The 26,561-nt window shown below is 42.8% G+C and overlaps 1 protein-coding gene across 1 annotated transcript in view; it reads right to left on the reverse strand.

Moving 5' to 3' along the window:
• The window catches only part of LOC123753735 (tripartite motif-containing protein 59-like), a 213,190-nt gene extending 188,862 nt beyond the window's left edge, over positions 1-24,328 (reverse strand). Inside the window, exons 1-2 of the mRNA XM_069324572.1 lie at positions 24,003-24,328; positions 11,226-11,296 (exon numbers count right to left, since the gene is read on the reverse strand). Coding sequence (XP_069180673.1) covers positions 11,226-11,231 — 6 coding nt within the window. The 5' untranslated portion in view covers positions 11,232-11,296; positions 24,003-24,328. The remainder of the gene's footprint in view (positions 1-11,225; positions 11,297-24,002) is intronic.
• Positions 24,329-26,561: the final 2,233 nt, after the last annotated feature.

Raw genomic sequence — 26,561 nt, forward strand, 5'->3', positions numbered from 1 at the left:
AAGAGGGAGAAGACTGCAAACGAACGAAACAACCACCAGGACCGAAAGAGCAGAAACCCCTTCTCCGGAGGAGAGCATGAAGCTCCCCGATCTGAACCCCAGAGGCCAATGCCAACAAGAAAAGAGCCTTAGAAAAACAGTCCTGAACCGAGGGGGCCACCACAAGTCGAGGAGAAGAGAGAAAAGAGAGCACCCGGTCCAATGACCAGGACGGCTCAGGCGGCGCATGAACAGGCCGGAGGTGAAAGAACGCCCGAGAAAGCTTGCGGAACGGAGCAGAAGTGACATCCACCCTAGGAGCTGTGTTGATAATGTAAGGATTGATTATACTCTTTGATTATTCAGGGGAATTCACAGTACTTAATGTGAGCAAGCAATTGATTAGTTATAGCCTAATTATAAGAATTAGTGCCAGCTGTCCGCATAGTGACTGTGTTTTATACTAACGTAAATTGCCTTGCTGAAGTAGTTGTGATTGCACACAGTAGTTCCTTGCAACTGTTGCAAGATTAGAGAGGGCAGTAATGTAGGTATACTTTTGTTGTTGCCAAACTGTGTGTCATTACTGTGTGGGTGCAGTAATTAACGTGTTGCAGAAGCTGCAACCGTATGTGGGCTGTGCATTTATTTTGTTATGCATGACACTGTAAGTGTGACCTATGTAACCTGGGGTTACTTTGTATTCTTTAAGTTGTGTTGAGGACTTAAGGATTCAGTGAGTTAATTAATGGGAACTAACTTTATAAGGGGTTGCACATTACTTGATGAGTGTGAGAGCTGTTAAGGGGAACAGTGCTGAGCTTGTTGAGATACGTTTCCGGTGCAATTAATTGTCTGTGTGACAACTAATTGACCACTCTAGCTAATTATGTAATTAGCATTCTCATCATGAATTCACGTAGTGGTGAGGAACTGTTAGAGTCTGTCAGTATTTGTGTTAACGTAATTTGCTCAAGACTAATTACCTTTCTGGGGTATAGCAATTAGTGGCTCATGTTAATTAGTGGAGTAATTAACATCAGGGGTCTTGATGACTCGGTAAAGCGAGGTCATGGAGCTAGCATAACTCATTATATTAATCATATCCTGTCTGATAACAGTGGATTAAGATGCACTCTTGTTAATTAGTGGAGTAATTAACTCCTCGTCCGTGAATTCAGTGTTTGATGATACTTGCTTACGCAGTGCGGAGCGAGACGTATTTATGTATGATTAATTATCGGCCCTGGTGACAGTTAATTAATTGCTCGGGGTTAATTAGGGTAATTAATACTCATTAAAGTAATTTTGACATAGACTGTTGAGAAGCTACCAAGCTAGTGGTAGACTTAGTTAACGTGACTCGATGGGGATTTAATTAGTTGTCCGTTTGACATTAATTAGGAATTACTCACTGAATACTTGCAAGGAGTCAAGTGTGATGTAATGTAAGAGACTTTGAGTTATTGTTAACAAGATGACTTGTGTTAAGAGTAATTAACGCTGCGAAACGCTGCGCGTGCCAGTGGCTTTACAAGACTGTAATTACCATATTTGTATCCTCACATTCCTTATGTACATTCTTGTATATGCATAAATAAAGAGAGACAAGTGTTTGTGATTAACGTAGAAGTACCTTGTTGCTGACTGCTGTGATCAGTCAATTAATGTAATTAATCACATAATCAATTTTGTAATTGATTAAGGCAATTTCTTTTCTTTATCATCTGGTGACAAGAGTAAAGTAACTTGGGGATTACTGAAGTAGTGTCTCAGAATCCCAGCTTGCCTGGCTTTGTTTACAGTGCAACTTCTTGCAGGGAGTTGCAAAGAGTGTTTACATTAGGTTGTGATAGGGGGAGTCACTGTTGGACTACCTGCCTAGTTTCGTGGGTATCTCGGCTGTAGGGTTGGAGGACCCGTAAGATTGTGATTATAGTATCTGTTCACTGTGAAGCCGTGACAATATTGATTGCAAGCTTGTGTCATCAGTGGGCATCATTGTTCAGTTAGTTCATGTATCAGCCCGCAGTGCAAAGGGCTGTTGAATAGCTGTGTTGCAAGTGCCACTGGATAGACAATAACGTAACGAATCACTCACTGTGGTGTAAACTAGGCTTGTGAATTATTTTTCTATTTTTTGCTTTGCAATATTGCGTCGTCAGTGGGCACACCTGTGTTCAGGTTAGTTCAGTATGCAGCCGCACAGCAATGGACCGGAGTCATTGCTATTTTAGCTGTTTGTTTTAGTGCCACTGGATGGACATTAAAGTAACATAAACTTGATGTTGTATTAGTTTAGTCTCTTGTTATTAATAAATCATTTGTTGTTATAGAAACGGTCTTTGATGTCAACCCTTCAACCATTCTTTTCCACCCATGTTCTGCTTTATTACGATTGTTGCAATGTTTTAAATGACGGTTGTTCTTGGGAATTTGAATTCCAATTCATAGCACCACATCAAATACAAATATTTGATTGTGAGAACCCGTCGGTTACCCTTTATTGGTTTTAACGTCCTGTTTAACTAGGAGGAATCAGCAGCCTATATGGACAGGTTTTCACCCTAGTGGTGGAAGCCTGGCGGTTTGCTCCCGCTTTTCCTTTTTCTATTGGACTCATGCTTATCTGCCGTGTGCAGTTCTTTAAACTTGAGGTCCACCTCCTAAGGGAGGTAGGCGTAGAAAAAAATCTCACAGCCCTCCCATAAAGTTTCTTAAAATTGGCAATGATTTTCTGGTCCATAGGCTAAAGTAGAGGAGTGGTGTTGGGAGGAAGGAACTTTATTGTAACAAAACTAAATTCCTCCATCAATGAATCCTCCAAGCCTGGAGGATGGGCAGGAGCATTATTGGGGAGAAGCAGGGCCTTGAGTGGCAAACTGTTCTCCTGCAAATATTTTTTGATGGCAGGGCACACCACTTCATTCACCCACTCCGTAAAAAATTGCCTAGTCACCCATGCCTTATCATTAGCCTTCCACATCACACACATTTTGTGTTTCTGCACATTATATTTTTTGAAAACCCTTGGATTTTCAGAATGATACACAAGCAAGGGTTTAATTTTCAAATCGCCACTAGCATTACCACACAACACTAGAGTAAACCGATCTTTCATAGGCTTGTGTCCAGGCAATGACTTCTCCTCCTTGGTAATGTATGTTTTCTTTGGCAATCTTTTCCAAAATAGCCCTGTCTCGTCACAATTAAACACTTGTTGTGGTAGGTATGCCTCACTCTGCACAAAATCTTTAAATTCGCCAATGAATCTTTCAGCCGCTGGTTTGTCTGAGTTGGCAGCCTTCCCATGCCTAACAACACTATGAATTCCACTTCTTTTTCTAAATTTCTCAAACCATTCCCTGCTCGCATTAAACTCTTTCACTTCTGCATCACTCGTTCCAGGGGTTTTCTTCAAAAGGTCTTCATGCAATTTTCTTGCCTTTTCACAAATGATGGCCTCCTAAACGCTATCACCCGCTAACTCCTTGTTGTGTATCCAAATTAATAATAACTGTTCAACATCTTCAAGTGTTTGTGTTCTATGTTTTGTGATTATTGATACGCCTTTTGCCACTTTAGCACCCATAATGTCCTTTTTCTTAGCCAGTATGGTGGATATCGTTGACTGGGATTAGTTGTATTGCCTAGCCAATTCAACAACCCGCACACCATCTTCATATTTACGAATGATCTCTTGTTTCTGATCTATGGTCATCCTTACATGGGATCTCATATGTTGAGCCTTACCACTGACTTTCCTGGGACTCATGGCGTGATATATAATAATTACTTTAATGTTCAAAATGCAAAAAATCACCACAAACGCGGAATTTCTTATAGGTGTGATCGTCACTAAGTGGGCAGCTGTAGTAAACTGAGGCAGGTCGGAACGCGTGACCGGGAACCACACGCTCGGTCGACCCGAACGTGTACCAACAAATATCGTTAGTCGACAACACCATCGTATGTCGAGTCGCATTTTTCGATGAAATTTACATCGTAACTCGAAATTATTGTAAGTCGGGGCAATCGTAAGTCGAGGTGCCACTGTATATCCATATCAGCCATAATAGCTCCGGGAAGCTGACAAGGGCTCCCCCAAGAGAAGCACAAAAACAATTAAATTCTTCACAAAGAATTCAGACATGATCATCACTAAGCCACTAAGCAGGAGACACTGGTAAACCAGGAACCACGCGCTTGGTCGACCTATACGTGTATCAACAAACTTGCCAAGCGAGGCAGAGCTCGCATGCCGAGTCAAATTTTTATGAAGAAACTGAGCTCGTAAGCCAAAATATTAGTAAAGAGGGGCATTCGTCAACCGAGGTTCCACTGTACTGTACAGTGCATCCTCACTCTTAACGAACCTCGCTCTAACGAATTCCCAGCTGGTTTGAATAAATTGCATTCGGTACTAAATGTTCAGTGGAATATACAAATATTCATCTGTGTTGTTCTACTGATGGTGTTGACCTAGACTGGCACGGCAAGGCTGGTGAGAGAATTGTGTACTGTACACACTCTTCACATCGACCACTTCAATATCCGTATCACTAGTATCAGACACCTGTATAGTATTAGATCTTTTTCCAGATTCGAGTTATCAATATCATTGGCATGGTCATCTCCAAGCAATATGCCCTGTATTTCAACATCGAAGTGTTTTCTCAACATGGCCGAATGGGGACTGGGAGCTCAATGTGGATGTGTCCGACATGGTTGCTACAGTAAACAAACCAGCGTTGAATGTAATGAAACGCCATTTTCTGGGTGAGTCCCGGAGGCTCCCCGGAGCTATCCATGGCTGATATGGATACCCTAACTATTTTGCATCAGTCGATGTGGGTGGAGTTCTGGCCTACTGGGGACCACGAGCCAGAACCTGGCCCCCTCAGAGAGGCACGAGGAGCAATGGCCCATAGAAATGCACATGTGGTTTGGAGCATTCTATATCTGCCATCGACCGGGACAGGCACCCAGAAAGGTAAGCGCCACAAAACAAACCCCTATTCATGTTAATAAAAAAAATCGACAAACGAGTGGATAGAACTCCCCCACGAAAACAAACTAACAAGCATGACGTCACACGAGCCGCGCCGCATGTCTGCTCAGCTCCCCCCTCCCCGGGAGGGGGGAAAGGGGAGCCCCAGACCCCCGCGCCGGCGAACCCCGCCCCAGTTCTGAGGCTGGATATCAAAATTGCGAAAAAAACGCCGACCGGAGGGCAGGAGGGTGCCGGGGAGCCTCCGGGACTCACCCAGAAAATGGCTTTTCATTACATTCAACGCTGGTTTTCTGGGGGGAGCCCCTACGGCTCCCCGGAGCTACTTCACCAAAGACTACCTAAGAAAACAAGGGGACATACCCGGGAGGCGGTCAGTGAACCACTCCTCAACACGTAGTCGAGACAACAACCCAAGGACTCCTCCGGGAAGCAGCAGGCACATCATTCACCAGAAAAAGGGAGAACGGCCTCAGACGAAGAAACCTATGACCACGACCATAGGAGCTAAAAACCACTGTGCCTGAGAAGAGCATGAAGCTCTGCCACACGACCCCCCAGAGGCCAATGCCAACATAAAAAGAGAGCAGAGGCAAAGCAAACCTGACCCCAAGGAACCACAACCGCCATGGAGAAGAAAAACAGGAGAGCACCTTGTCCAAAGACCAGGACGGCACAGGCAGTGCATAAGCAGGCCGGAGGTGAAACAACGCACGAGACAGCCTGCGAAATGGCGCAGAAGGAACATCGATACCGAAAGCTAGCAGCAGAAACCTAGGTACCAGACCCAGGAACGGCCCCAAGCGCCTCTACATCCTCCGCAGGCAAATCCTATGACAGCCCCAGGAGGGAAACGAAAACGCAGGACCAAAACCAAAATGCCACAAGCGTGCAAGTCCACCGCCACAAGTGCAGCCGACAGGGAAGGAACCCGCATAAAGACCCGCCCCGCACCAACATCCCGCAGAAGGGCAGGAGCGAAAAAACTCATTAAGAGGAGCAAATCGCCCCCAGGAAAACAAGTAGCGCCGAGACAGCGCAAAGAGAAGAGATATGCACAAAAGAACAAGAAGGCCAAACACCCAGAAGCTGCCAGGAATAGGACCCACAAGCTCTAGAAAGGACCGGAGGGAAGTAGCAAAACCGTCCCGAACCTTCGAGAACAAAAAGAAGCAAACACAAAGGGCAAAGGCACAAAAACCCCGTCGCACCCGAACCAAAAGTCATGCAGAAACCCCAAGAAGAGGGGGACATGACGGAGAAGGCCCGTCCCGGAAAAAAGGGGTGAAGACCATAGAAAAGCACCCACCGACAGGACGGAAACACCGGGCACAATGGACAAGGGAACCGAGCCCAGGGAGAGGCGACGCCCACAAAGCACGTGCAGAGAGGGGGAACGGAAAAACCCCACACCACAAAACCGCAAGCCCCGCCCAGAGGGGTAGATATACCCCGGCGGGGACCAACGGGGCCTAAGGCCCCTCACGTGAGCCCAACCCCAGCCCCGGGAAACCACCCTGCAGGCCCCGGGGCCGAGCTGTCCCTCAAAGCCCCAGCGTCAAGAAAAACCCCGGGGCAGCCGGGAAAAACACTAAGGAAAGGAGCCCACTAGGCTCTGGAACTTGAACCAAAACCGGAGGATAGGCGAGGGGCGAGATGAAGACCCCAAGCTCATCCCCAGCCAGCACAACGAGGCAAGGACAAAACAGAGAATACAAGGAACATGGAAAAACCAGGCCCGGCACAGCAAGACCAGCAAGGAAGGAGGGCCCCAGAGGGAGCACGGAAGGGCCGAACATAATGCCACAACCAACCCCGACACGCAGCTGCAGTACCAAAACCGCAGCAAAACGTCACCACACTCCCCGAGGAAGCGACAGAAGATAGATAAATCGTACATGAGTGGCACACAAGGGGACACAGGCGGAAACCGAGCACCCAACTGAGCCACAGGGACGGTAGAAGAAATGTGTGCAGTGTAACAGGCAATCGAAGAAACACATTAGGCAGCTCAACTTGGCCTGACCCCATACACAGCCCCAAGAGCAGAGACGAGAGCGCCCATGAAGCACAGAATCCACTCGACAGGCAAACGACAGGGGAGAGGCGGAACCAAAGAGCCAGAACCCAATCCTGCAAGCACAAGGAGGCGAGCACAAAACACCCTCGACACAGGAAAACGTACCACCGAACAGGCACCCCCACCGTTGCACTGCGGAACAAGGTGGAGGCGGGGCCCCGAACTCAAGCAAGGTTAGACAATCAGAGGAGAGGGGCAGGAGTACAGGCAGGAGCCACCTCGGAAGGGCCAAGAGGCCACCCCGCAGACACCTGTGAACAGAGGAAGGAATCAGATGGAGAGAACAAGAGCTGCCCAGTTTGGGCTAATAGCCCTGCAGTAGGCACCTCGGGTGGTATGGTCCACGTTCTCAAGTACGTATGTACACCCATTCCTACTCCCAAAAACAAAAACAGCGTCAGGACGAAGGAGACGCCAAACCGCACCAACTCGCCTGCAGAACATAGGCGCTGAAGGGCCATGACGCAAGCTTTCGAGTCCGTAGCCGCCGGAGGCGGCCAGGGCGCCCATGCTGGAGAGGAGGGGAGCGGCAAAAGAGGCTCCCCACCCTAGAACGCAGGGAAAAACCACGTGACTTCCCCACAGCGGCACCCCAGAACACCCCCAAAGCAACGGGGAACGGATTGGATTAAGAAAAGAGCGAGAGGCGAAGCCCCCCCCCCTCCCCCCGACAGAAAATGGATGCAGAACACGTGTGCACACAGCCCGGAACCAAAGCTAACTCCCACGGCATATGCGCAGGACGCAAAAAAAAAAAAGTAGCCCAACAAGGCGAGAAGTAGCCAAACCAGTCGAGAAGTAGCCCAACTGGCGACAGTAGCCCAACTGGCTACAAGGAGCCCAACAAGGCGAGAAGCAGCCCAACCGGCAAGAAGTAGCCCAACCGGCGACAAGCAGCCCAACCGGCGACAAGCAGCCCAAACTGCAACAAAGAGCCCAAACGGCTACAAGGAGCCCAAAATAGCTACAAGGAGCCCAAAACGACTACAAGGAGCCCAAAACGGCTACAAGGAGCCCAAAACGGCTACAAGGAGCCCAAACGGCTACAAGGAGCCCAACCTGTCCAGAACAGAAGGAACCAGTATGGAGGCAAACTCCGGGACACACAGGAGGCAAGCCGCAAAGGCCAACTGCACCACAGGCGAAGAGATGCAGTTAGCCGAAAACCTCCGGAAGACATAACCGAAGAAACCACAGGGACACGGAACCGAACCCGGGGAAGAACAGAACCCAAGCCCAAATCGTACGCAGAGGGGGGAAAGAAAACCCCACTCCTCGCAACAGTAAGCCCCGCTCAGAAGGACGGAAATCCAGACGGGATGCAATGGAGCCCAAGGCCCCCAAGGCCGCTCCTCCCCAACCCCAGGAGACTCTACACCAGGCCCCGGGGCCGAGTTGACCTCCAAAGCCCCGGCCCCACAAGAAAAAGCTGGGGCAGCCGAGAGAGCTGGAAGAGAAGGGGGCCCTGGTCAGACCTCGGAGCATCGGCCGGAGGAACAGACTCGAATGCCTCCGCAGCTACCCCGGACGGGGCAACCCCGAAACTGCCCAAGTCTCAGAACCTCTAACCCTGCCCCGACCCCAAAGCCTGGAGATGCATAGGGGCCGGAAGCAGGAGGGGAAAAAACAAGGGGGGCGTGGAAGAACCAAGGCCGAAGCGACCAAAACCCCCAAGTCTGGGTCCCTACACAAGCGGGGCAGCATCGGGGCGTCCGGGGAAGCGACAAACCTGAGCGTGTTGCAACATCCTACCCAGCAACGTGCGAGCTGCCTGCACCCATGGGAATTCATCAGCAGACTGTGTAAATGGAGTCACGAACAAGCAACAAAGCTCGCAGGACTCAAGGGTCGAATGTGTCACCGACCCAACAGGCAGCATGACGGAGGCAAAAACAAGGAGAGTCACCCTGAGACAAAGGGACAGAGCAACCCTCAACTCGCACAAAGCGAGAGGGGACGCAAGGGTCTCCATTATCGGACCCGGGAGCCCCCGCGGGGTTTTCCAGGGCCCCTAGACTGGGTTTGCTAAGGGTTATCCCAGGCAGGGCACTGCTAACCGGCGCCCCAAACTACCAAGCAAACTGCTAAAGCTGAACCCACGGGACGTGTCCACCCGTGAGGGCGAAGCAGGGGGTGCCACCACACAAACGAACCTAATATAAGGGGGGGGGGAGGAACAAAAGGCAGACCCCCCTACCAGGCAAAAACAAATATAAAAGAAAAACCAAACAAGCGGACAACGTACCCAGAGGGAACAGAGCCGGCCGCTGTCATAGGTGAAAACTAGCTACGCAGTACCCTGCGCCCCACCAGTGCTATAACTACCACTTACCCCAAGGTAAACACGGGAGTAAAACCCCCAAACCCTCGAGGCGGCCAAACGCCAAGCAGCGAAAAGCCAAAAGAGGTAGACCCAAGGTGACTTGTGGAAGGCAACCCCAAGCCCCAAGGGCGGTACTTACAGGGCACTCAGGGAGGGTGACCCTAAGCACATGCAGCCCGAATACCTGAGAATACTACTCCCAGCTCACACAACCACCGTAAGAGCAGCACTGAAAACAAGTCACAGCACTGAGACAAGACCGGAGCTGGAGCCACACGACCGTGCATTATCCCATCAGCCGAGAAACTGGGGAGGGGGGTTCGCCGGCGCGGGGGTCTGGGGCTCCCCCTTTCCCCTCCCGGGGAGGGGGGAGCTGCGCAGACATGCGGCGCGGCTCATGTGACGTCATGCTTGTTAGTTCGTTTTCCTGGGGGAGTTCTGTCCACTCGTTTGTCGATTTTTGTTGTTAACCAGAATAGGGGTTTGTTTTGTGGCGCTTACCTTTCTGGGTGCCTGTCCCGGTCGATGGCAGATATAGAATGCTCCAAATCATAAGTGCATTTCTATGGGCCATTGCTCCTCGTGCCTCTCTGAGGGGGCCAGGTTCTGGCTCGTGGTCCCCAGTAGGCCAAGAACTCCACCCACATCGACTGATGCAAAATAGTTAGGGTATCCATATCAGCCATGGATAGCTCCGGGGAGCCGTAGGGGCTCCCGCCAGAAAATGAGTCTGCCCACGGCTGTTGGGCATGCTTGGAATATTTTTCAAATTGGTGGATGCTCACTGGAAGCCTCAGGCCTCCATCTTGTACCCAAGTTTTGAATCCTACAATATATCTACGAGTGCATTAAGGGGTTATGCGCACCCCCGATTGAGTGCATTAAGGCACTATGTGCAGTTCAGAGGGTTAATACACTCAACATAACTAGTTAATATCACCATGATTAATACATTCACCATCACTGGGTGATAACAATAATACGCTCACCATCACTGGGTGATAACAATAATACACTCACCATCACTGGGTGATAACAATAATACACTCACCATCACTGGGTGATAACAATAATACACTCACCATCACTGGGTGATAACAATAATACACTCACCATCACTGGGTGATAACAATAATACACTCACCATCACTGGGTGATAACAATAATACACTCACCATCACTGGGTGATAATAATACACTCACCATCACTGGGTGATAACAATAATACACTCACCATCACTGGGTGATAACAATAATACACTCACCATCACTGGGTGATAACAATAATACACTCACCATCACTGGGTGATAATAATACACTCACCATCACTGGGTGATAACAATAATACACTCACCATCACTGGGTGATAACAATAATACACTCACCATCACAGGGTAATGACACCATGATTAATACACTTGCTAGCACTGGTTAATAACACCATGATTAATACACTCACCATCACTGGTTAATAACACCATGATTAATACACTCACCATCACTGGGTGATGACAATATGATTAATACACTCACCATCACTGGTTAATGACAATATGATTAATACACTCACCATCACTGGTTAATGACAACACCATGATTAATACATTCACCATTACTGGTTAATGACATCAAGATTAATACTCACCATCATTAGTTAATAACATTATAATAAATACACTCACCATCACTAGTTATTGAAAACATAATAAATACAGTCATTATCACTAGTTACTGTAAACATCATGATTAATATGCTCACCATAACTGGTTAATGACATCAACATGACACACACACTCACCTCTTGTACAGTAAGAATAAAATTGTCCTTACCATCATTAATGGGCAGAAGTTGTGTTTGCTATCGTCCTTGGTAGCCGAGCAGAGACTGGAAGCCGTATTACCTATTAGGGGAAATAAAACATTTAAGGTTTCTATAACTAAATTTTCCCATCAAAACATAATAAATGTTTAGAAAAATGTAATAATTTTGTTTATGTATTATGGTAAGAGCAGGTTCTATATTAGTACGGAGTACCAGACGCATCAAGAGTAAGTATGGGCCAATAGGCCCTTTGCAGTTACTTCCATTCTTCCCTCTCATTTATCCAATTAATACCCAATGTTCCGTGTTCTGTCTTGTGTTGGTCAAAAGTATGTTCACCTCATACAAAACTGTTGCAACATATCACCTCACCCAAATGCGAGTATATAAGACAAGCTGTTTAATTAGGCATGTATTATGTTTCAGATCCTCATTTTTACCGTACCCGAGTACCTGAAATTTATCACTGTTAAACATCATGTTATTTTCTGCTGCTCAATCGAAAACTTTGTTGACATCTGCTTGTAGTTTTTCAATGTCTTCAGCAGAGGTAATTTTTATGCTGATTTTTGTGTCATCTGCAAAGGACGACACGAAGCTGTGACGTGTATTTTTGTCTATATCAGATATGAGAATAAGGAACAGTAGCAGTGCAAGGACTGTACCGTGAGGTACAGAGCTTTTAACATCGCGTGGACTCGATTTTATCTGATTGACTGTTACTCTTTGTGTTCTGTTCGACAGGAAATTGAGTATCCAGCGTACTACTTTTCCAGTTATTCTCATTGATCAGAGACTTCTTTTAACAATATAAGATGAGAAAATAATTGTTTGGAAAGAATTTATTTTCTGTGCACCAAGGGGTTGTCATATTTTAATGCAGAACAGTACAGTGGTTAAACAAAACATGCTGTTCGATTAGACCATTTCAGCAGCCCATTATCCATTTCAGTAATTTTTCCTTGTATTCCCAGCTCAGCAAGCTGTTCTAGCATGATTTCCCTGTTTGCTGTATCAAAAGCTGCTGCTAGGTCGATAAAGACGGCTTGAGGGGAAGCTTCAATATGAGCGAAGTAGTCAGGAAAACAGTGTTGTGTACTGAGCCCCAGGCATAAATCCAAACAGTTGGGAAGACAGGTGCCCCTGTATACGATACGTGAGTCGGTTAAGGACAATGTGTTCAAGCACTTTACAAACACATGATGTTAGAGATATGGGCCTATAATTATCTGAGTGTGGTTTGGGGATATGAACAATAACACTCTTTGTCCAAGCATCAGGTAATACTCATTCACTTAACCCTTAAGCTGCAAAACACGTCATATGACTTTTGAGTAACTTACGCAAAAGTGCGCATCACGTCACATGACGTAATGAAGTACCGCGCAAGATTTGAATTGCCAGTGGGGGGTAGTGGGGGGCCCCCCATACGCTTCCTAGGGGCTATAGTAAACAGCTGCCATTTTGAAAAAATCCAGCTCCGCCACCAACGCGTGGAAAGCCTCAGTTACCCAGCAGTCACCATGGCGAGCGCATGGCCAAACGCCTCCCGGGCACACACCACTCAATCACTTACTCAAGAGTTAAGTGAATTATAACTAGTGAATTATTTTCTGATAGTGAGGAATGTGATATTGATAACTCTGACATTGATAAGCACTAGACGCAATTGACCGATGATAGTAGCACAGAGTGAATTTGAGATACAGCCTCCTCCCATGGCGGGGCCTACACGCTCACCAGTGCCTCCTCGCCCAGTGTCTACTCCAATTCGTGCACGACCACACAGTTCTTGTACTTATTTAGAGTATGAGAATATTTTGGGCGACGAGTCAGAGGAAGGTGACTCTTTTTCTGCTTTTAATGAGGTGGATTCAGAACATAGTGTTACCATGCCTGTCGCTAGTGCCAGTGGTGTTACCAAGCGAGATTTTGTCGCATCAGCAGCGTCTCACCCAGCCAAGCGCCGCCGCAGGGCACCACATGAGGAACCAAGACCCTCATGTTCACGTGATATTACCTCATGTTCACATAGCACCCATACTTTGCATAGACAGGCTTCAGCTCCTGGTACATGGTGTGCAACGATTCTTCGCCGTCGTGCCGGTTGGTTGATACCTGGTTGATAGTTTCGTCTCGCAGGACACAAAGTGTACTTGTGTGGAGTGATGGTATTACAAACCTTTTCCCTGATACTGGCAAGGACGTGTGTGAAATAGACTATTTTACAGCATTTAATGATGAGACGCTCATGGAATATATTGTACACCAAACAAACCTTCATGCAGCTCATCTCATTGGAAAAATATAACAGAATTTTCACGATTACAGCATTGGAAAAACACCACTGTAGGTGAAATGTATTTATTTTTGGCACTATGTATGTTGATGAAACATTGTGTAAAACATATTATCTCAGATTATTTGAGCAAAGACCAGACTGTTCCAACACCTTAGTTCGGGAAATATATGTCCCAAGACAGGTTTCAGATACTCCTCAGGTGTCTTCATTTTGCAAGTAATGAAGACCGGACAGAGATTGATAGACTTTGGAGAGTCAGGCATATTATGAATGAAGTGATTGGAAAGTACAGATATTTCAACGTACCAGCACAGAAGCTGGTGACTGACGAATCCCTTGTGCTTTTCAAAGGACGTCTGGGTTCAAGCAGTATATTCCCTCCAAACGCAACAGATTTGGATTGAAATTTGTTGTTCTTTGTGACTGTGAAACAGGATACGTGTTACACATGATTCTGTATTCTATTAGCAATGTAGACATTCCCGGTAATGACCAACATGGTTTCTCAGGTAGTGTGGTAAAGTCACTGATGGCACCATGGATGAACAAGGGCCACATTTTATACACAGATAACTACTATACAAGTCCCTTACTAGCTAGGTTCTTGATTGAAAATAGAACTGGAGTGTGTGGCACAGTAAAGCCAAGAAGACGAGAAATGCCAGTGTTTGACAATAATCTTGAAGTTGGTGACTGCCAGCTAAGAAAAAGTGATCAAATACTCTCAGTTAGGTGGAAAGACGAGAGAAGTGAACTTGCTGACAACCGTTCATGATGGTACAATGGTGAACAGTGGCAAGGTGAACCGAGTAACAAAAAACCAGTATATAAGCCAGATTGTCTTCTTGACTATAATATCAACATGCGTTTGGTTGATAAACTTGACATGATGGTGGGTGCTGTCGAGTGTGTTAGGAAAACATTGAAGTGGATGAAAAAAATGTTTTTCCATCTGGTTGACGTAAGCATGCTGAACAGCTACAATATGTATCTGGTGAAAACTGGACGTAAACCAAGTTTCCGTTCGTTTGGTTTTACACTTGTGACAAAGTTACTAACAAAGTTTGGCAAAGAAATTCCTGGCATACAAAGACCCCATCATGAACCCAGTGTTGCAACATACTGCTACACCCAGGCTCACTTACACGGAGGCCTTTTAAGCACACAGACTAAAACATTTGTCACCAGCTGGAAAGCGTGCATATAGACCAACGTGATTGCATAATTTGTAGAACAAAAAAAAAAAAAAAAAAGAGAGACCACAGAAACGTAAACTAGTGCAAATATGGTGTGAAGTGTGTGCAGTCCCGTTGTGCGCTGTCAACTGCTTCAACGACTACCACTATCTCCAAGACTTCTAAATGTACAATGATGTTGCAAAAACCTGTAAATAGTGAGTGGATGTGTGTAAATATGATAATGAAAAATGTGAATACATACATGGCGTAATTGAAAACATTTGTGTGTGCATTATTGTGACACTATTAATCAGGTGTATACTTAATGTATGCAAGTTGCATTACAATTCAACATCAAGTAATATTATATGCAACACAGTAAGTGAAAAAGTAGAGTTGAGTATAGTCTTTACTTAGCCAGGTCTCTGTTAAAATAATAAATGATAGTTTAGTACCTAATGCTGTGAGTAGTGCATTTATATCATCAAATTTTTTACCAAGTGATCTGACATTTTGGTTGAAAACTGAAAGGCAAGTGTTATTTTGGAGTTTTTTTTTTTTTTTTTGTGCAAAGTTTGGTGTGTAATAGGTGCAGTAGTGATGATCAATATGGTGGTTATTGTAGATGTGTGACAGCAGATTTAGTTGAGGATCAATATCAGCTTGCATGTAGATGCAATGGAGTCAAGATACAATAAGGCAAGCAATTACACAACAGTAAAATACTATATCTGCTGTAAATATCAAATAACTATAACAAAAACACACACAAAAAAGTCAAATAAAGATCACTGTAGTTAGACAAGAAGGATACACAAGTAAAAACAAAAATCAATAAAGATTGACAAGAATAATGTTCAATAAGAATATGGAATTAATGAAGACAAAAAAATTACAAGGTTAATCTTAATTAATTAATACTGACTTAAATAATCATAAAGTAATAGAATTTTAATGATAATTAACTATAACTAGCTTAGTTATGATCCTATAATTAATATTTTTTTTTTTTTTTTTTTTGAGATATATACAAGAGTTGTTACATTCTTGTACAGCCACTAGTACGCATAGTGTTTCGGGCAAGTCCTTAATCCTATGGACCCTGGAATACGATCCCCTGCCGCGAAGAATCGTTTTTTCATCCAAGTACACATTTTACTGTTGAGTTAAACAGAGGCTACAGTTAAGGAATTGCGCCCAGTAAATCCTCCCCGGCCAGGAAACGAACCCATGACATAGCGCTCGCGGAACGCCAGGCGAGTGTCTTACCACTACACCACGGAGACTGCTCACTTAAGAAAAATATGACCTATATTAATTAAATCCAATAAGTGAACAATATAAATCAAAATACCATTAAATTTAAAGATAACAGAGTAAGATAATACATATGAGTAAGATTTTACTAAGATACTGAGGTAGATGCTTACATAAGTACATGGAGACTTTACTGAGATGTTAGGAACTTTTATGGATGAGAGAGCATTATTTAACCAATAGAGTGAAAGACAGCACCTTGGACAAGGTTAGGCCAGGTTAGGCTCAGACACTCATGAGATATTTTCAGTATTGGCATTGGAAAGATTCTGGTTTTCAGATATGCCACAGTCATTAAAGGTCAGTAGTTGTTGGTCACACTTTATTTCATATCTTCTTCCTGCTCTATCCTTCTTTACAATGATCGTTCCATTCCTAGTGTAGCACTGCTTAATAACACCTGGGTTTTGTTGGTGAATTTGATGCAGTCTGTAGAGGAGGGCTCCATGCTGCTTGGTAAGGCACTCATTTATATAGTGGTTGGTTTTTGCTTTGCAGCTGTTTGCATGAGGTCATACTTAGCAGCCTGATTTGCAAGTTTGATGAGCATTCACGTAATGCTGTGGGGACTGTTTTAATCTTTTCTGACAGCCGATTTGATATCAACGTAGACTTTGATCTTTAAAATAATTAAGGGCGTGGGCTACATTACAGCAGTTCTCACCTTGTAGTTCCTCTGGTAGATCCGCAGAGCTAATGATCAGAGAGTCGTGAAATTGTTGTTGTTCTAAGGCGTCTTCAGAGGCCGCCTGGTGCATCTGGAGATTTATTTATTTTTCCAGCTTTTGAAGGATGTCGCTTTATCCTGGTTGCATTTCCCCTGGTCATAATCTTATTTATTTGCTCCATTGTGTCACTTGTGAATTGCTTGATTGTTGGTCATCGAAGATTAAAGGAGGCGGACATAGTTTGTTGTTGATGGGAGACCGTGGCTTGGAGGGCCGCAATTGCTTCCGAGGAAACTAGATTGAAACTACACAATCTACACTAGATTGTGTAGTTTCTTCAGCCATTTGTTGTCCCGCAATGGTTTGAAATTTATACAGGGAGGCATAGATTGAGTGAATTCCACAGCTTGAGTTTTGAGTTGAGTCGTTGGCAGCAGCTGGGAGAGAGGGTTGGTAACGCCAGGTGCTGTATTTACCAACACTGGCGATGATCCCAGTGTTGCCGTTGTTTCATTTGGGTCTCTTGGTAACAAATTGAATGGGCGAGAGGCACCTCTACCTTGCTTGTTGCCAGGTTTGGACATGTTTACGGTGGTAGATACTTGGTAATGTTTACAGAGGTAGATACGTGGAGGTGGGTTAAGCATATAGTGTACGCCTGGCAGCAGGGTCATACATAAACAGGCACAATGAAAATTGGTTATTTATGGTTGATTACTGTTGAAGTTTCCAGTGAGTTATGGCATATTAAGTCTCCATGCACTTATCTCTTGCTAGACAGCAGTTAGGCAATGTAGTGTTGGGTGGAGACAAAATTAACCCGAATTTTCTGCCACAGTGTCAGTGTCTCCTGCCTGCATTCCCACATAGTTATCTGGAAGAGGAAAGAATACAACCCTCTTCCCCACCCTTTCCTTTGAAGAAATAGAGGTATGAAGAAACCCCAGAACTGGTTGATATCTGGATGATGGGGTTCTGGGAGTTCTTCTACTCCCCAAGCCCGGCCCGAGGCCTGGCTTGACTTGTGAGAGTTTGGTCCGCTAGGCTGTTGCTTGCAGCGACCCGCAGGCCCACATATCCACCACAGTCCAGTTGGTTCGGCACTCCTTGAAGAAAATTATCTAGTTTTCTCTTGAAGGTGTCCGCAGTTGTTCCAGCAATATTTCTTAAGCTCACGGGAGGATGTTGAACAACCGTGGACCTCTGATGTTTATACAGTGTTCTCTGATTGTGCCTATGGCACCCCTGCTCTTCACTGGTTCTATTCTGCATTTTCTTCCAAAATGAAGAATCTTCATTTTGAATCAAAATGAAAATCTTCCAAAAACTGAAGACAAAACTCACAAGAAAAACACAGAAACCACAATGGTACCCTAGCACCAGGCCAGGAACCACAATAGGACCCCAGCACCGGGCCAGGCACCACGATGGGACCCCAACACCGGGCCAGGCACCATGATAGGACCCCAGCACTGGGCCAGGCACCATGATGGGACCCCAGCACCGGGCCAGGCACCTGAGCCAGGCCATCCACCCAAAATGGGATGAGACACAAACTCCAGAAACCTGCTGTGAGCCATACCCAATTGTCTGAGTGTCAAACAAGAAAGCCCCTGAACCCCAGGATGCACTACACAAAATATCTTTGGAAGGTTGCCAGTATATGGATAGTCACCAGTAACTGGACAATTGCCAGTGACCAGTCACCAATGTCTGGTTACTAGCATCTGGATGGTCACCAATATCTGGATGGTCACCAATATCTGGATGGTCACCAATATCTGGATGGTCACCAGTATCTGGATGGTCACCAATATCTGGATGGTCACCATTATCTAGAGGGTCACCATTATCTAGAGGGTCACCATTATCTAGAGGGTCACCATTATCTAGAGGGTCACCATTATCTAGAGGGTCACCAGTATCTAGAGGGTCACAGTATCTAGAGGGTCACAGTATCTAGAGGGTCACAGTATCTAGAGGGTCACCAGTATCTAGAGGGTCACAGTATCTAGAGGGTCACAGTATCTAGAGGGTCACCATTATCTAGAGGGTCACAGTATCTAGAGGGTCACAGTATCTAGAGGGTCACAGTATCTAGAGGGTCACCAGTATCTAGAGGGTCACAGTATCTAGAGGGTCACAGTATCTAGAGGGTCACCATTATCTAGAGGGTCACAGTATCTAGAGGGTCACAGTATCTAGAGGGTCACAGTATCTAGAGGGTCACCAGTATCTAGAGGGTCACAGTATCTAGAGGGGTCGTCAGTATCTGGACAGTTACCAGAAACTGAACAGTTGCCAGTAACTGAACAGCTGACAGTAACTGAACAGTTGCCAGTAACTGAACAGCTGACAGTAACTGAACAGTTGCCAGTAACTGAACAGTTGCCAGTAACTGAACAGCTGCCAGTAACTAAACAGCTGCCAGTAACTGAACAGTTGCCAGTATTTGAAAGATTGCCACAATTTGGACAATCACCAGTCAATTGTCACCAGACAATTACCATATCTGAACAGGTCCCAGTATCCGGACAGTTGCCATATCTGGACAGGTGCTAGCATCTGAAAGGTTACCATTATCTGGACAATCACCAGTAACCAGACAGTTGCCAGTAACTGGATATCTGCCATTAACCAGGCAGATTCCAGTAACTGGATGGTTGCCACTATCAGGACAGTTACCAGTAACTAGATGGTCACCAATATCCAGATGGTTTTTAGTACCTGAATGGCCATCCATATCCAGACGGTTTCCAGTACCTGATTGGCCACCAATATCCAGATGGTTTCTAGTACCTGAATGGCCACCAATATCCAGACAGTTACCACTACCCAGCCGCCAGCATCTGGACGATCGCCAGTATTTGGATGGTCACCAATATCTGGAAGGTCATCAGTATTTGGACATTTGTCTGTATCTTTCTCAGTTAACCAGCAGAGGCAGTACCTCACTTTCCAGGTCGATGATTAGAGCAATATAGTCCAAACACTAACAATTCGATAAGTCAATGTCCAAGCCCCAATAATTCCATAGGCCTATGTCCATATGCCAACACTTGCATAGGCCTATGTATGACAATGGTGGAGCATACAGCACTCAAGTACTTATGGTGGATGATGAGAGTGCGAAGAACAAGGACCTAGATTCACGAAGCTCCATGTATTTCTTCATAAGTAGGTTTGCTACGAAGGTTCCCAAGTGCCGGCTAAGAACGCGCCAAAGGGCGATTCAGAGAAGTAAACTTATGAAGATTTCTAAGTACTGTAGTTCACTTAGGTCTTGCTAGATGTCACTACGCTTTTAGTTTGGCCAATCCGAGAGAAGGTAACATTTTTCATCTTACAGCTGTAGCCAATCACGACGCTGCCATATCGGAGCTTATCTGTGACCACTTGCGACATATTTACGTCAAATTTCCTTATAAAATTAGTATATTTGAAAGTAAAACAATGTTTTTTCAACTTGTACAGTCAGCAACGACATTGTGGTATACAAATATGTTACATTTTTTGTTTACCTACGTAATTCTAAGAGATAGTGTATAGCTCCCCTTGTCGCTCCCGAGACTTGAGAAGCGATGGTATCTATTTATGTATATATTTACCTAAATTTACCCAAGGGCCACTAATTATCTAGTGGCCTTGACGAGGACAAAAAGCCGGGGGCTTGTTAAGTCCCGCCAATTGTCCTAATGATATTTTCTAGCTGGATTTTGGCATGTACGGCTTCAGCGGGTAGGCGGTTCCATGGATTTTAACCATTTGGGTAAAAAAACATCTGTTTTCAGTCTTACTTGAGAGGACATACTCTCCAACACTATATCTGTGATTGCCTTGTTACAGTATCAGTGACTTCATACTAGATGATATGAGGCACTTTGAGCTCTGTAATTACTTCATACACTCAGGAATATTGGAAGATATTCTTGTGCTGTACCCAGATTTTGTCAGTGGGAGCTAATAGATCAGCCTTAAGTATTTTGTTTTCTCCTGATTCCATGTATGACTGGCCGTCCTGTGAGGTGAGGATGTTGGATGAGCTTGTAGCTGGTTTTTTATCTAGACTATTTATTTATTATTATTAATTATTATTTATTAATATATATATACAAGAAAGTACAGTGGGATTATGAGGATACATAGCACAGTGATTACATTCTTGTAAAGCCACTAGTACGTGCAGCGTTTCGGGCAGGTCCTTAATCTAACAGAAAATTTTAAGTAGTAAATACTAGCAAAATTTATAAAAATGATAACAGGTAATGTACATGGTAAGAAAACAAAGAAAAAAAGATGAGAGAAATTAGAAGGTATATTAAAGCACATAGGTAGCTCAGATTGATTGCATTGACAGCTTGAATGATAGTTTAACAAAAATTACAAGGCACAATACACCATATTGCTAGCACTGAAAAGAAGACAGCAATGATCACAAAGGTAAAATTGTTTGGATTAAGTACATAAAGATTGGGAGATTGGGTAACACTAGATACAGACCAAATTTAAAGCAGTGTAGGAAACTATGAAGATGAAATTAGGTACTTTTTGGTTTGGTTTTTGAATGAGGCAAAAGTTTGACAGCTTTTCAATTCATTAGGGAGTGAGTTCCATAGACTAAGTCCCTTTATTTGCATAAGTGTGCTTACACAGATTAGGTTTGACTCTGGGAATATCAAGGAGATATTTATTTCTGGTGTGGTGATAATGGGTCCTATTACATCTGTCCAGGGAGAGTTTCAGAGAATGGACTATATGGTCTTTCATACAGAATAGCGAAGCAGCACATTGCTGTGTATGCCTAAGCATGTTAAAAAAAATACATTGTTTGAGAGGAGTCTTGTAGAAACTAGTAAGAGTACTGTAGTTATAATATAATGTTTCCATGATTCAGTGCTTACCTCTTGTGAAAATCGTGAAGTTATTGTTTAGTCAGAGCTGATTTGTTTTTTGTATTGAGGCAGGTATTTTCTCCCCTGATTCCATGTATGACTAACCATCCTGTGAGATGGGAGTATTAGATGAACTTATAGCTAGTTTTTTATCTACACTGTGTAATCTTCCATATAGAATAGGGTAGCAGCACATTGCTATGTATACCTAAGCTTCTTAATACAAAAATATCAGTAATGAAGATTTTAAATTATAGTTTGTGTTATTACCAATATTACCCTTATTAAATCATGTTAACCATGGATCATTAAGATCTCATGTTGATATGTAATACAGAAGTCATATTTCTTTTGAATCATTCATTAAATTGTGCATTATGTCTCAATATTTCACTTCTTTGGATATACTGTACTGTATAGTACAAAAAGATAGAATAAAAATAACCAGTAATATTTCTTTCATTATATTTTTTATTTAAATAACTGCATCAATATTTTTACAGCTGACAGGATTTGTTTCTCACAGGTGCATTATTTGTTAAAAAATTAGGTTTATTGCTACACACAATGGTGCTACATAGCCTTCCCAGCTTGGTGCCTTCTTTTGATAATTACTTACTGATTGTTACACAGCCAAATTGTGTAACAGGAAGAGATCTTGGACACAAATTTGTTCCATGCTAAATGTAGAGGAATCGGCTGCATTCCTCAAATAAAATAGGCTGCCTCAACTTATAAGGTAAATAAAATAAGCATTCCCCAAATAAGTAGCTGCCTCACCTCACTGCCTTAATGCTACATAACCTTTCCAGCATGGTGCCTTCTTTTGATAATTACTGGTTCCACACACCCAAATTGTGTAACAGGAAGAAGTCTTGAACCCCTACTTCCCTCTCTCTTTTTTTAATACCAATATTATCTGTACCTCTCTCAACCAGTTTAAGATAAAAACTAAGCACTACCTAATAAATTCCCTGTAACCTACCTTACCCCTCTATTGTCAACCCATGTCTGTTATTTTTAAACAATGCTGTTTGTTGACCTAATTGTATTTTTGCTGTTTTTCTGCCATGTTCCCCCTTATTTATTTTTATTTTTCTCAACACATTTTATACTTTAATCTCAATTAGTATTAAGTGTTAGTCTTTAAAATAAAAATAAAATAAAATAAAATAAAATAAAATAAAATAAAATGTTTATTTAGGTAAGGTACATACATACAATAAATTTTTACAAAGAATGGTTGACTTATAGGTAGAGCTAGTACATACAATGCCTAAAGCCACTATTATGCAAAGCGTTTCGGGCATGATAAACTTAAATGACAAGCTTAATACTAATTGAGCATAATGAGTAGAATGAGAACAAGAAATGAAAACATAGATGAAAAAGCAGCACAAATACAATTATGTCGACAAACAGCGCTCTTTAAAGAAAAAAACAGACATTGGTTGACAATAGAAGGGTAAGGTAGGTTTAATGTTTTTCCTGCCCGAAACGCTTTCCGTAATAGTGGCTTTAGGCATTGTATGTACTAGCTCTATCGATAAATCTATCAATTTTTGTATCACCTCTTGTATGTATGTACGTTACCTGAATAAACATTTGAATTTTGAAACATTTAAACATTTTTTAATAGTCCATATAGTCATAATTATAGGTTTAAGTATTCAATGAGAAAAGTTTTTGAAGTTTTTACCCTAACCTAACATCATTTGTGCAGGATATTTCTCTTTTGTCTCACCCAGATTTATTTTCAAAATAAAACCAAACAAAATAAATTAAAACTCTGTATGTATAGCTAAGGTACACCCTTACTGATTACTAGGTGAACAGGGGCATTTGGTGATAGTAAATGCTCCCATCAGGCAGGGCTCATAACCTTCTCTCATATTTCATGTTCACCAGTGTTTATTTACTTAATAACTACTGGTATAATATCTTGCTATTATAAAACTAATTCTCCTATCATAAAAGACATATTTACTTCAAGTTTCAAGCAGAGAATGCATATATAACTAACACGAAGGACTCCTCTTCACGAGATTCACCAACTAATAATCTTTTGTTTATATTAAAATCGATCCCAGTGTTATGTAGTAGAGAAAACTTGAGTTATATCCAGTTACGAGTGGTCGACAGTACACTTAGATGACGGACCAAAGTTACGAAGGTTTTTCTTCTTAGTGTAGCTACCTGAATACCGACGTAGCCGCCACGAAGGCACTAAGAAGAAAAACATTGGTAGCTAAGAAGAAAAACATTGGTAGCTAAGAAGAAAAACATTGGTAGCTAAGAAGAAAAACATTGGTAGCTAAGAAGAAAAACATTGGTAGCTAAGAAGAAAAACATTGGTAGCTAAGAAGAAAAACATTGGTAGCTAAGAAGAAAAACATTGGTAGCTAAGAAGAAAACCATTGCTAAGTACCTTGGTGAATGTGGCCCAAGGTGGTCAGGTGGAGCCAGTGACTCCTTTCTTCAACAGTTTTGTCTCTTCCTCGTGGTATATCCTCAATGTCTTCAGTGGTGTGCCCTCACCACACACTTACACTGCCACAACTGTCTTGTGAGTATTGTGGGAGGGACAATTTGGCGGGTATTTTGGACACAGGAGACCGTCTTTAAGATAGGCGAGGAGCGTCAGTGTTATCTCACGGGTCGTGTACACGTCCAATAGTGGAACCTTTGTTGTGATGACGTCACTCGCTCGCTTCCCCGCCACCTTCCTTCTTCCATTTTCTTTGGTTACTGATCTTTGCCCACACTTATGTCTAATGTTGTGTTTTATTTAGTTATTATTTACCGGTATGTATTTATTTATATTTATTTATTTATATTGAAGAAGGTAGAGTGGGTTGTGAAAGCACAACATTGGTGATTGAGTGTTACATCACTCAACGACAGAGAATCTACATCAACGAGTGCTTGACTAGAAAAAGACAGCAACTCCTCTACCGCCTGCGTCAAATCCGTCATCAAAACCCAGATGTGATTCATCAGTGCTTCGTTAGAGATGGCTTGATTAAAGTGAGAAAGACTTCAGTAGGTAAAATGTTTACAATTGCTAATGAGGATAACCTCAACACTTTCTTCACCCAATGTGGTTTGTCTCACCTTATTATCACTCTCAATGAGTCAACATAATTAACCCCCTTGTCACCTAGTGCGGGCTACGTATCCTAAGTCTCTTTGTTTCACTTTTTAAATTAATTTTTAATTTAATTTTTACTAGTCATTTATTGGACTTAATTAACTGAGTGTTTTAATATTTCTTTAGGTCTTATTAATTATACGTTCATAACTAAACTACTTATTGTTAATAATCTTTAGCTTAAATTTGTCTATGTTTATTATTCAACTTTTTTCTTTGATTTCATTTATTACCTAGGTTGCCTAGCCTCGCCATACTCCCTTACTCCATTGTACCCCTGGCTTTGCCTGTGTCTCAAAATGCAAATTATTACTTACAGTGTACCTGAGAGTACTTGTAAGCCCCTTCTAAGCTACCTCATTTTTTTCTTTTTTTGTTCATTTTGTGTTTGTTTTGTATAGTCTTGTTTATATATTTTTCCCCCTTTTATATCAAAATTCTATTTTGTAATTGCCATTCTTGACTTGTTTTCCTTCAACCAGCCTTTTTATGCAGACAAGTATAGACCCAGAACTAAACCTCTTATCCACTATCTATGACAATCATCACTTTAATGATCAAAATTGCAGATATTTTACAGCACATGATGTAAACAATGTATTAACACATAATCACAATGTCTCTGTAATCAACTTGAACGTTAGATCCCTAGGTATAAACACTTCGATGATGTTAGTGCCTTGATTGAAACTATTGACAACAAATTCTCTTTTTTTATACTTCAGATTCAGATTCAGATTCAGATGTTTATTCAGGTAAGGTATATACATACAAGTGATGTTACATTAATGGATTGATATATAGATAGAGCTAGTACATACAATGCCTAAAGCCACTATTACGCAATGCGTTTCGGGCAAGAAAAACATTAATATCTAGAACTTAATACTAATTGAGCATAAAGAATAAAAGATGTTGAGAACAAATACAAATAAAGATAAAAAAAAAAGGGGGAACATGACTGAAAAAGCAGCACAAATACAATAGGTTGACAAACAGTGTTGATTAAAAAAAAAGAAAAAAAAAGAAAATAACAGACATGGGTTGACAATAGAGGAGTGAGGTAGATTACAGGGAATTTATTAGGTAGTGTTTAGTTTTTATCTTAAACTGGTTGAGAGAGGTACAGGTACAGAGAGAGGTACTTACTGAAACGTGGTTGAAAGAGGATACTACTCAACTCTTTAACGTGTCTAACTACTCGGCAATTCACAACTGTCGTCAAATTCAGAGAGGTGGTGGTACTGCTCTTTACTACCACCAAGAACTAACATGCTTAAAAGTAATTAGAACTAGAGACTGCTGTGGGGAGTATATCTTACAATACAATACAATACAATACAATTTTATTTAGGTAAGGTACATACATACAATAAATATTTACAAGGATTGTTAACTTATAGGTATAGCTAGTACATACAATGCCTAAAGCCACTATTACGCAAAGCGTTTCGGGCATGATAAACTTAAATGACAAGCTTAATACTAATTGAGCATAATGAGTAGAATGAAAACAAGAAATGAAAACATAGATGAAAAAGCAGCACAAATACAATTATGTCGACAAACAGCGCTCTTTAAAGAAAAAAACAGACCTTGGTTGACAATAGAAGGGTAAGGTAGGTTACAGGGAATTTATTAGGTATAGCTTCGCTTTTAACTTAAACTGGTTGAGAGAGGTACAGTCTTTAACATGGTTGGGAAGGTCATTCCACATTCTGGGCCCTTTGATTTGTAGAGCATTTCTGGTTTGATTAAGTCGTACTCTAGGAATATCAAAACTGTATTTATTTCTGGTGTGATGCTCATGGGTTCTGATACAACCTTCTATGAAGC

Source organism: Procambarus clarkii, chromosome 14 (genome assembly GCF_040958095.1).
Source record: "Procambarus clarkii isolate CNS0578487 chromosome 14, FALCON_Pclarkii_2.0, whole genome shotgun sequence".
Taxonomy (NCBI): Eukaryota; Metazoa; Arthropoda; class Malacostraca; order Decapoda; family Cambaridae; genus Procambarus; species Procambarus clarkii.